Source organism: Podarcis vaucheri (assembly GCF_965113315.1).
Source record: "Podarcis vaucheri genome assembly, chromosome: Z".
NCBI lineage: Eukaryota > Metazoa > Chordata > Lepidosauria > Squamata > Lacertidae > Podarcis > Podarcis vaucheri.
The window spans coordinates 35688429-35700862 of NC_138758.1; the positions used below are offsets into that span (position 1 = coordinate 35688429).

The 12434-nt window shown below is 44.3% G+C and overlaps 1 protein-coding gene across 7 annotated transcripts in view; it reads right to left on the bottom strand.

Annotated features, from left to right (window-relative positions):
- Positions 1-4872: 4872 nt before the first annotated feature.
- The window catches only part of NUP188 (nucleoporin 188), a gene marked incomplete at its 5' end in the record, with an annotated part of 53259 nt that continues 45697 nt past the window's right edge, over positions 4873-12434 (bottom strand). For all 7 annotated transcript variants that reach the window (XM_082208176.1, XM_082208174.1, XM_082208173.1 and 4 more), the window contains 6 exons: positions 4873-7366; positions 7890-8019; positions 8368-8441; positions 9149-9280; positions 10424-10633; positions 11958-12032. In XM_082208176.1, the coding sequence (XP_082064302.1) occupies positions 7196-7366; positions 7890-8019; positions 8368-8441; positions 9149-9280; positions 10424-10633; positions 11958-12032 (792 nt within the window). In that variant the 3' untranslated portion in view covers positions 4873-7195. The remainder of the gene's footprint in view (positions 7367-7889; positions 8020-8367; positions 8442-9148; positions 9281-10423; positions 10634-11957; positions 12033-12434) is intronic.

Below are 12434 nucleotides of genomic sequence, written 5' to 3' on the forward strand. Positions count from 1 at the left end.
CGCCTCCTCTGTCTTGGCTCTCTTTGGGGCAGTGTGTGTTTGTGTTTGTGTGTGTGTGTGTCCGTTCCCCGCATGCGTGTGCACATGATCAATTCCACAGTACCCAAATTCCACAGAAGGTAATGTTATCAAGCTAAGAGCTTACAGATTTGTAAGACTGGGCTCCCGCCTCTTCAAAGAGGAACACAGAATTTTGATAGGTGGAAAAGCCCTGCTTTTCAACATGGTGTCTTAACTGGAAGATTCAGGACAGATAAATTAAGTACTTCTTCACACAGTGTGTAGTTAGACCGTGGAACTCACTCCCACAGGACGTAGTGATGGCCACCAACCTGGATAGCTCCAAGTGAAAAGATAGGCCTTTACTGAAATATGAATGTCCATAGTGGCTGCCAAAGCAATGTTTCGTATACACTTCCAGATTACACACGTGATTTTCACTCACCAAAGGAGCACAGCACTCTTAGCAGTTGCACCCAGTGTCATCATCCTGAACCAATCAAAATCATTTAGCTCTTCAGATCAGTCTTCATTGTACTATCATGTAATAACAATCATCTTTCACTGTCTATTATTCAAGTATTAAGATTTTATTAAAGTCTTAATAAAGTCTTTAAACTTAAATACTTTAATAAAGGCAAGACTGTAATTAGCAAAACCAGTACATTGTGTTCTGCTGTATCCGTTCACAAACCCAACAGTTGCCTTTATTTAAATCTGAAGTAACTGCTGAAAGGGTCTGAAGGTACAGTCATACCTCATGTTACGTCTGCTTCATGTTACGTTCTTTCAGGATACGTCCCGTGGCAACCCAAAAGTACCAGAAAGGGTTACTTCCGGGTTTCGCCGCATGCGCAGACGTGCAAAAAGACGTCACACGCATGCGCAGAAGCAGCAAATTGCAATCCGCGTATGCGCAGACGAGACACTGCGGGTTGCGTTCTGCTCATGTTGCAAACAGGCCTCTGGAACGGATCCTGTTTGCAACCAGAGGTACCACTGTATTAGTTTGGCCCTAAAATCGAGGAAACCTGTAGCTTGGTATGAGAGCAAACCCAATAAAAAAGCAATATGGGCCTCCATAGATGTTTTACACAGCGCTGATTCTCAGTTTCATTGCCTTGTCAATGTTGCTTCAAATTTTTGTGGCTGGTCACCTCTGACCCTCTTCCAATTTTGTAGTTTGCTGTTGCTAATTCCTGAAGAAGACAGAAGAGCAAAGTTCTCAGTTCAACTGTTACAAAAGTGATATTGGTGAGAAGAAATATCTATCTGGTGCTGAGAGCTGTTTGACCATGGAAAGGACACCCTCAGAAGGCAGAGGACTCTCCTTCACTGGAGGTTTTTAAGCAGAGGTTGGATAGCCATCCATCATGGATGCTTTTGTCGAGATTCCTGCATTGCGGGGGGTTGAGCTACATGACCCTCAGGGGGTCTACAACTCTACAATTCTATTTCTGGTCTTTCGCGAACATAAAAAATAAGGAATCAAGTTCTCTTGGCTTTTCATTTTCTTGGCCTTACATTATAAGGACACGTCGGTGGGTACGAAATGTCAGAAGTGCGGAGGTTACTAGTATTTGCACTGTGGTACCCACTGCCAAACAGCTATTCACAAATGATTTAGCCACCTGTGTTGCCAATCACCAGGGTTCAGGACTGTCGTGTTCTGGGAAGCTTGGGATCTTGCCCGTTTCCCTTGCTTGGGCGAGCAGCATCAGCTTAAAGCTTTCTTCTGTAGTGAGCCCTGCTGCAAAGTCTTCATTCAGAATATCAAGAGATCTGTTTCCCTTGTTCTTTCGTCCACTTTGTCAGCTTCTGGCCAAAGGGTCAGTTTCCTCCTGATGCAGCTCTGCAATCAAATCCTCTTATTTGGTGGGATTTGCCATCCAGGGCATGTGGCCTCCATGGAACCAGGAGCATCTTTCATATTTTTTTAAAGGTATTAAGATTTTCAAAATATTACAAAATGAAAAAACAAAAAACAAAAATACAAAATAAAAGTAGTTAAAAACAACTCAATCTTTCCGTTACTTATCTTTCATTTGCTTATTTCCCAGACCTCCTCGCACCTCCCTTTTTTGTATTCCAATTCAGTTTGTTAGTTCAGCAAATCCTTCCCCTCTTTGTTTATCCTAGTCTTTAATCTTAAAATGTTGTGACATTAAATTTTTACCTGTTAATAATCCATTTTTCATATTCCCTTATAATATTACAGCTAAAAACCACTTAATTTCTATCCAACATCATTCTAACATTCATTAATTTTGCAATATTTCTGTAAATAGTCTTTAAACTTTTTCCAGTCTTCTTCCACCGACTCTTCTCCCTGGTCTCGGATTCTGCCAGTCATTTCCGCCAATTCCATGTAGTCCATCACCTTCATCTGCCATTCTTCCAGAGTGGGTAGGTCTTGTGTCTTCCAGTACTTTGCAATAAGTATTCTTGCTGCTGTTGTGGCATACATAAAGAAAATTCTATCCTTCTTTGGCACCAATTGGCCGACCATGCCCAGGAGAAAGGCCTCTGGTTTCTTCAGGAAGGTATATTATTATTATTTTGTTGTTTTAACTATTTACTTGTTTTACCTTGTACAGTCGTACCTTGGAAGCCGAACAGAATCCGTTCTGGAAGTCTGTTCAACTTCCAGAAACGTTCAAAAACCAAGGCATGGCTTCCAATTGGCTGCAGGAGCTTCCTGCACACAATCGGAAGCTGCAGAAGCCCCGCCGGACATTCAGCTTCCAAAGCGACGTTTGCGGCATTCGGGAGCCAAAACGTTTGACTCGCAAGGCGTTCGGATTCCAAGGTACAACTGTATTGTATCCTGTGAATCTCCCTGAGATCTTGTGATGAACGGCTGTACATAAACCTAATAGAGAAACCTAAAAGAATGTTTATTGAGTCTGGTTCTTGTGGAATAAACCTGCACTGCACAAGGAACAGCAAAGTTTAAAAAGTTGTGCTAAAGAGTTAAAAAAATATATTGATACATCAGAAATGATGCTTTCATTCATGATCTTCTAATAGGAAAACCCAAATGAAAAACATTTCTGAAGACTAGGTATTTTTATTTAAAAATCATGCTAAAAAGTGGGGGTCGTCTTATACATGAGTAGTGCATAGGGTGGGCATTTGATTGGTTGCTGCCATGGCTGTCAGCAGCTATTGTGCATGTTATTTGTTGCTGCATCAATAATGGGTGTTGTTGATTGGCCGGTGCTGTGGCAATTGGGCAGGAGATTGGCAGCTTGCATACGGGTGAGTGGTTTTCAGCACACACACCCCTAAAAAAGGCTCAACAACCTTCGGTAATCCCCGCCTCTGGGCAATCCTCTGCAAAAAATAGCTCAACAACTTTTTGCCATCTCCCCCCAATTCCTGAAATTTCAGTCCCCCAAAATAGGGGGCATCTTATAGATGGAAAAGTACAGTAACTTTTTGTTGGATTCTGCACAAGCTTAAAACTTAAGGCTTAGCTCCGTTCTCTCCCTGAGTGGTTGGCCAATATGATGTACACAAGGAAGACATGTAAATAATAATTTATTATTTATATCCCGCCCATCTGGCTGAGTTTCCCCAGCCACTCTGGGCGGCTCCCAATCAAGTGTTAAAAGCAGTACAGCATTAAATATTAAAAACTTCCCTGAAGTTTATATTGACAGCTTGGGGGAGGTTTGGGAGTTGTGGGCGGGCGGTGCGCCTAATGCCCACCATGGGCAGCTCGCTCTGCCCCTGGCTGCAGGGAGCATGTGCCGTTCCGGGCACCTGAGTGTCTATTCCATGCCTGGGAGGGCACCCTCCGCACCAGGCTTCCCTCGGGAGTGTGCCCACCCTGAGCAGCGCTGGCATATGCTCCGCCTCCGAGTTCAGGGTGCCCTGAGCAAACCAGATTCAGAAAACCATGCTGGGAAGAGTCCTTTTTAGATATCATACTAAACAGAGCTTACTGAACTCCTGTAAGTACTAGGGCCCCAAGCACACTTAAGAAAGGTTTGTGTAGGGCATCCTTTTTGTGGTATCTCTGCTGACAGCATCAGGGAACCATGTCACAAGGAAAGTTTACCAATCACAATAGGGTCATTTGTGGGGGGGGGGGGAGGGATGGAGAAAGGAAAGAGACTGCTGATCTCAAGGGACATGCAGAAACTTAAGCTACCAGTCACGCTGCAGTTCATAGACAACCAGGACAAACAAAACAAATAGGACAAACAAAATGTAATAGAATAAAAGAAAAAATCCCCTAAACAAGATTTTTGGTTGCAATCACCCAGCAAAAATCCAAAAAAATACCAATAAAGTGGTACCTGGGTTACAGATGCTTCAAGTTACAGACACTCCAGGTTACAGACTCCGCTAACCCGGAAGTAGTACCTCATGTTAAGAACTTTACCTCAGGATAAGAACAGAAATCACGCGGCAGCAGCGGGAGGCCCCATTAGCTAAAGTGGTGCTTCAGGTTAACAACAGTTTCAGGTTAAGAACGGACCTCCAGAATGAATTAAGTTCTTAACCTGAGGTACCACTATATAACCAGAAACAACAAAACCAGCAAATCAGCCCCAAAGGTAATTTACAAATAAATAAGGATTTTCACTTAAAGCCTGTGTCAAATAACATAGGGATTAATACTCTTACTGCCACGTGAGCTTCAAAGAAGTTAGTGCTGAAAGGAGGGGCAGGCAGGCAAAGAGTTGGATCTCCTGAGGCACTTCTGCCCATCCCAGTCTCTCCACCTCAGTCTGGTTCCCTAAACAATGTGGTGTTCTAGTCAATCCCTATCCCAATGACCAAACTGTTGGGAGAAATTTAAAAGGGGTTCCTAGGCTGCAAGGTATCCCTCGCAGAAACCCGAAAGACAAGGATGCCGGCTCCAAGTGAATAGTCCTTTATTGAAATACAAATGCATATAGGGACAGCCTCAAAAATAAGGCTGCTACTGCCATAAAACACATCCAAAGCAATGTTTCATAGACACTTCCAGATTACACAAGTGATTTCTATTCACCAAAAAAATCACAACACTCTTTGCAGTTGCAACCTAGTGTCATCATCCTGAACCAATCAAAATCATTTGGCTTCTCAGATCAGCCCTCACTGTATCATGTGATAACATATAATCATTTTTCAGTGTCTTTCTTTATTAAGATTTTGCTGGTTTTCCTCTTCATTAAATGTTTCCTGATACCCTCTTTCATCTATCTACAAAACATTTCAAGATTGAGCACAACTGCCATACCTAGCTGATTTTCATGCGGTCACCAGATTCTAAGTGTTTCTTGTTTTCAGTGTTCTGGAACGAACATTCGCTATACAGTGGTACCTCGGGTTACAGACGCTTCAGGTTACAGGCTCCACTAACCCAGAAACAGTACCTTGGGTTAAGAACTTTGCTTCAGGATGAGAACAGAAATCGCGTGGCGGCAGCGGGAAGCCCCATTAGCTCAGGTTAAGTGGTATCTCAGGTTAAGAACAGTTTCAGGTTAAGAACGGACCTCCAGAACAAATTAAGTGCTTAACCCGAGGTACCACTGTATACTGTACCTGAAAGCAACTCGCTCTGTACTGTAAAATGTAGGTGCAGCCCTTTTTCAGTTTAGCCATAGGCCCAAAAGAAAATGGAATCATCAAAACATGAGGTTTTTCTCCATCACAAATTCATAGAGGTAAGGGCTATTGAAAGCTACTAAACATGTTGCTGAGCTCTGCCTCCATGATTAGAGGCAGTAAATGCTTCTGGGAGCCATAAGAGGGAAGACTGCTTTTGTGTTCAAACTGTGCTAGTGGGTTTCTCGTTGGGCATCTGACTGGCCACTGAGAACAGGATGTGGGACTAGATGGGCCTCCTTTTGGCCTGATCCAACAGGACTCTTCTTATGTTCTTAAGTCTTAAGTCCACAACAACTGAAGGGCACCAGCAGATGGAGGCTGGACTAAAGAAAGCCCCTGTTTTCACTTGGGACTGGTAGAAGGAAAACAAATGTCTCCTGATCACCCTTATTTAAAAAGAAATACAGCCCCCTCCTTCACTATAATCTGCCCAGTGCACAAGTGGGGTGTTCCTTAAGTGTTATACTTATACAGCATGCAGCCATGGGTTTGCTTCACACATAATACTGAGCTACAAACCCAGCACAAAGTAACCATGGTTTGTTGTTACTACTCAAGCCACGGATTGTTTCAACCATGGTTTGGTGACGCGTCCAAACCCAATAGTCTAGTTTCAGCCACTCCGTGCCAGATGCCCAACAAGTGCCAGGGTTGCGAGGCAAGTCAGCTGGAAAATGGAAGCATATCTCAGTGTTATGTGCGAATATGGCCACTACAAAGCCCTGCAGAAACCAGAACTACCTACTCTACTCATTTGTCATGTGAACTTAATACATCAGCTCTCTGCCAGCTGTGACATTTAAAGATGCAGGGTATGTGGCGCTCTGTAGCAGGCTTAGCCCCCACACTGCTTGATGAATCTTCTGTTTTTACTATGAATTACTTTGCCCTGAAGGGTTGAATAATTAATAATAATAATAATAATAATAATAATAATAATAATAATAAACCAGCAGCCTGACACCAACTGGACTCGAGAAATTTAGAATTCCACAACCACTTAGAAATATGCTTTTTAATCAGTATAAACAGGAAATGGGTGGTACAAAAATGTGAGATAACAAAGCAATGGAGTTCTAACTTCAAAATTCATACTGGAACAGGAAGAGAAGGTGGTCACCTTTAAAAACGTCTTGCCTTTGCTTTCTGAATGGTCCAGTAAATATAAAAAACAGCACTTGGAAGATGATCTCTAGGCTGAAATCAATTGGCCTGTGCTTCACCAGAGAAGAGGCAACACTTAAATAATGCCCAATCCAGGGTAGTAGTGGGGGTAGGGAAGAGATTCCAAGCCACTTTTTCCTCTCCATCCTCTTTCCTTCTTCAGGTTGTGGAACAGCTATGAAAAGTAATCAGTTCATCAATACTTATAAAGTCACGTCAGGTTTACCTGACACACAAGGCTCGTTTTGTATGAACGAGGCACTGTTTGCAGACCACTCCACATCCTCTTGACATTGTGCTCTTCTGGTGAAGGCATCTCACAGTTTCCTTTGCCTGGGCTAAGGCAAGGCAGGTGGCAGGGCTACATCCAAAAGCTGATGGAAGTGAACTCACATGAGATTTCAAAATGGCACCTGGGGTCTTATCTCTGCATGTGCCTAACGAAGGCCTGGACAAGCTGGAAGAGTGGCTCCTGCCCCTCGGGGCCTAGCTTTGAGGAAGATTTCCCTTGTGAAGAGGAGAGAATGCTCACGGAAGAAGAACTTGGGCCACCCCGGCGGAAGTAACGGGACAGGCTGGAAAGAAGCGTGCTCTGGAAATAAGACATAGGGAGAGTTAGAGTCCTTCCTTCATACGGTATCCGTCAGACTTTGTTTCAATCCAGGACACAACCCTACCTTCTACTATTTCAAAGACTGACATTTACCTGGAGATCAGTTGGGACAGGTATACAAGGTTGTAGAACTTAATGTTTTATGCAAAGTGAAATTGGTAAACAGGACTAATGTATTAGCCATTAATTTCAGCAGATCTACTCTAGGTAGGACTAGCACGGGAGGCAACCCACATGGAATTTCAAAGATGCGCATTAATTCACTCTATGCATGGACATTAACAACCGTAGACACTGACACATTGGTACAGTTTTGGCTTTTCACATAATCATACAGTTGTAGGGAACAGACCACAAGAAACATCTAGTCCAACCCCCTGCAATGCAGGAGTCAGAAGCTAAAGAATCTCCAACAGCTGGCCATTCAAACCTCTGTTCAAACATATCCAATGTTATTTAATTTTAACTCTTGGGGTATAATACAAGCATCTAAACTACTTACCAGCTCAGAGCTGAGCTCCTGCTTCATCCGCTGCTTGTCTCGTGGGTGGACTGCTGGATCCTTTAGGTACCGGAGAGCCTGAGAGATGAGCAGGTAGAAACAGTTTTCCATTGTAAACATCAGAAGTGACCTGGAGGAGGAGGGAAGAGGTAGTGTCAAGCCGGCTGACAAACAAAAGACCAGATGAAACTCAGTGGTAAGCCTGGGAGCTAGAGGTGCCGTTTCAACCCTAGATAAACATGAGCACAGATTCTACACTCGGGACATTCTCACTGACTGGGCCTGTCCAACAGCAGCTGCAAAAGCTGTAGGTATCTCCTCTCGTGTCCCACCGGTTAACTGACAATTGCAAAAAGGTGAAACACAAACCTAGGATCTACAGAGCAAATCATGCATAAAGTGTACAGTATTGCTGGGAGGGAGGAGAGCCACCCTGTTTCCTGTTCCATAGGGCAGTAAAAGGAACATAGGTACTTACTTGAGGGTCTTGTTCCCCTCCTGCTGGGTGGCCAGCTCTGCAGCCAAAGTGAAAGGCTCCTTCATCTTATCCAGCTTTGGGGAGAAGGGAAAAGCTGTGTTATATTCAAAAGCCAGACATTCAGCCAGGCCCAGTGTATTCTGTAACCCCATGCAAGCACAGAATTCAGCACTGAATGCAGAATTCAGCACTGAATGCAGAATTCAGCACTCAATGCAGAATTCAGCACTCAATGCAGAATTCAGCTTTTATTTTTTAGAGCACCCTTTAGGGAGCCTCTTCCCAGTAAAGGAAATGTAGTTTTGATTCCTTTCTACTCTGAGGAAGGAACAGCACACAATGTCTAGACAAAATTGCTGATCGAACAGTGAATGGAGGAGCAGCTCTGGAAAATCCCTGCTGCCACAAAACAAGGGACTGTACTATCCCAGGTTCAATCCCCACCAGCCATCTCAAAACATCCACTGAGAATCCCTTGACCACAATCTCTCACCTCTCACTACTGGTCTCTGTGGCACAATGGGTCAGTGCATCTGGCTGTTAACCAGAAGGTTGGTGGTTTGAGTCCACCCAGGGACAGCTGTGGGCAGGATTCCTGCACTGCAGGGGATTGGACTAGATGACCCCCTAGGGGTCTCTTCCAACTCTACAATTCTATGATTCACACACAACTTTTTAAAACTCCTTGCAATCAAGCACATCCCGTCCCAGTTCCCTTTTAGGGGGGAAAACTAGCTGTGGGCTCCTCCACAGGGTCAGCTTGGGCTCCCCTGATCCTTACTTCTCCCAGCATGTTCAGGGCCACGTTGACTGTGGCCAGGAGGGTCCCAAAGGAGGGGGGCACTTCAGAATCAAAAGCCGGAGTGGTGAAGCTCAGCATGAAAAGGATGTTGTACTCGGCAAGGTCCAGTGACTACAACAGAAGAAACAGGGTCAAAACCAAATGGAAGTCAAAATCAGTCTTCTCTTGAGGCTGTATAGCAGGTGTGATTGAACCTCTGTCCCTCTGGGTGTGGCTGAACTACAACTCCCACCATCCCTAGCCATGCTTGCTGAGGCTGACAGGAGTTTTAGTTCAGCAACAGTCGGAGGACTGCAGGCCAGACACAAAGACCAGCTAAATCTTTATTTCACCAATACCACCAGGAGTCACTTGATCTATTTATTGTTCATTTTACATCCAGACCTTTCTCCCAAAGGAGCCCAGGTTGGCAAACATGTCAATAATAAAAAATGCAAATGAAACTTTTAAAAGCAGTTTAAAATTTTTTAGAAAAACAAACTATCACCTACTCTAACAGCTAATAATTTCAGGTTATAGTAATTTACCAGACGCCATGCCTTTCAGCCACCTTATGTCTGGTAAATCCCCCCTAATAGTTAATACGGAGGTAGAGAGACACACCTCCCTATGGAGGGCATTCCACACACAGGGAACCACTCTCAAGAAGGCCCTGTCACAGCTCAAAGCGAACCAGGTGACCTCCAGTGGCAACACCACCAAAAGGGGCCCAATTGTAGGCCAAGAAATGGTTGATAATGAAGGTGCTCTTTAAGCCACTCGGGTCCCAAGCCATTATGCAGAAACTGGAGATAAACATCCACTGGTCACATCTGAAGTCTCACTTATGACAGAGGCTTAGTTCTCATCCATGGTCATATATTTGAATTTATAAGTGAGTGCCATGGGTGCCACACACAACCTGATCACTTCTCCTCTCCTCTTTCCCTTATTAGCAACCCCACCCCAGAGAGAAATAAAGAACATCTAGACACACACTTCACTTTCCCAACAGATCTGGGTAAAAGTTGGTCTAAGTGGCACTTATCTGCAACTATGGCACCATAGAGCTTGAAAGAGGAAATTGGATAGAGTGTCGCTCTTCCAACTTCCTCCTTCAACTTTATGCACTTTTCAAGGGATATAAAAGGTAATCATTGCCAGCACCAAGAGGGCAGGGAATGGGCGTGCTTCCTGGGTGCCAGGGGAAGTCCATGCCAGGGGCACCACCGAAGAATTCTGGACTCTTCCTCCTAAGAGCCTGGCTTACTATACCTGATCAAGAAGGATTTGGCAGACATCCGGAGTGAAGTGGCGCAGGGCAGCGAGGGACTTGCTGAGGATTTTAAGGAGGCTGTACTGCACAGCGCGCAGAGCCTTCTGCTCAGCAGCCTCCGTCTCCGGACTGGGAGGCTTGGCAGAGGTCTGTGGGGGGCGCTGGACATGAGGCAGGATGGTAGACGGGAGGGGCTCTCCATTCTTGGTCTGAAAAGAAGTCCAAGCAAGTGAAGGGAGGGACATGAGACAAGAGCACCGACTACATACACATATACAGGCGTACACACACGCGCGCGCCAGGCAAACTATCACCAGTACTGGGGAGGTTTTTGCAAAAGGAACCTTTGCTTTGTTCAGATTCAGGTCAAGCTGGCAGCCAGTGGGAATCCTGTTGTGTGTGCCCGTCCCCCTTTGAATTACTAGCCCCTCACACAAAGTACGAAAAGAACAGGAAGCACTGAAATTTCACTCATTTACTTCCATTTCATAAAATTTATATATTGTTCGATTGTAAATGCAGTTTACAAAAAAAGAATGAAATTATGAGTTGAAAAAAAGTTGAAAAACTATTATTTGAAGCTGTCTTCCACAATCTGGTGCACTCCAGGCTTTTTGCATCATACTTCCCATAATCCCTGGCTATTGACTATGCTGGCTGGAGTTTATGGGGTTTATTTTTTCTTCTTTTTTAATAAGGTTATTAAAGCTTTATCATAATCCAATAAGATAAAAGAAACTAATCTAAACTGAAATAAAAGCAAAGGAATAAAGAGAAAAGAAAATGCAGAGTCCTCTTTCAAAGGCAGCTTTCAACCCTAGTCTCTCACAAAAAGTGGTGGACCCTTCCAGCTCACACCTGAGAGATTTCCATTCGCCTCCCACCCTGGGAGATCTTCCCTTCTTCGCCTCTCACACAGGGTCCAACTCTATGATTCTTTGACATCCGCTAGCAAGGCAGGTGGTCATGGTTTATGGGAAATGACCTCGGGGCTAAATGAGGCAGGCTGCTGGGCAGTTTTTGCCCTGGGGCCAAAGGTTTCCTATTCCTGGAACTTATTTTCCACTTTCTGTAAAATTACTGCCCACTCCACAACACACACACATCAGTAACAATACAATGGTATCTCGGGTTACAAACACCTCAGCTTACAAACACTTCAGGTTACAGACTCCGCTAATCCGGAAGTAGTACCTCGGGTTAAGTACTTTGCCCGAGGATGAGAACAGAAATCGCACTGGCAGAGGGAGGCCCCATTAGCTAAAGTGATACATCAGGTTAAGAAAAGTTTCAGGTTAAGAACGGACCTCCGGAACAAATTAAGTTTGTAACCAGAGGTACCACTGTAGTAATAGGCAAGTCATGGAACAACAATGGTTGCCCACATGTGGTCATTCAAGAGTAATTCAAATTATTTCCAGGTCCAGATCAGAACATGGGTCTCTTGTTCAATCCTGGGAGTTTCCACTTGCAGTCTGAAGTGGCACAGGCTAAGCCTAGCTTCAGTGAGAACCAGCCACCTCAGCCCCTTACCTGTATGTAGTGTTGCAGCATTTTCCGACTGTGCAGAAGTGAAGTGCAGGCCTGGCACAGGTAACACAGGTTCACCTGAAATGTTCAAGAAAATGTCTCTTATAACAAATCTCCTGATAAATGGAAAATAAAGCCAGGGTCCCATCAGGAGGATAGAGGATGAACCACCTCAAAGAGCCCAAGATATCTTGAAGGAGTCACCTCTTAACCTCTATTTTTCATCTGGATGTAGAATATCTTCCCTTGCCAAAGCAGACCAAATTATAAAGGGGAAGACCACCTAAACTCCTGGGTGTAAACAGCCTTTAACCAGGATAGAAAACTGAGCAGAAACCCTTGTGCAGGGAAAGACACTGACATAGCAGGAAAGGCAGGATTGAACACCCTTCCATACCAATGATACCTCAACCGATTCAGAACCAAGGTAGGAAAAGTATAATGCTTTTTTATTTGTTTTTTACTTTTAACAATAAGCAG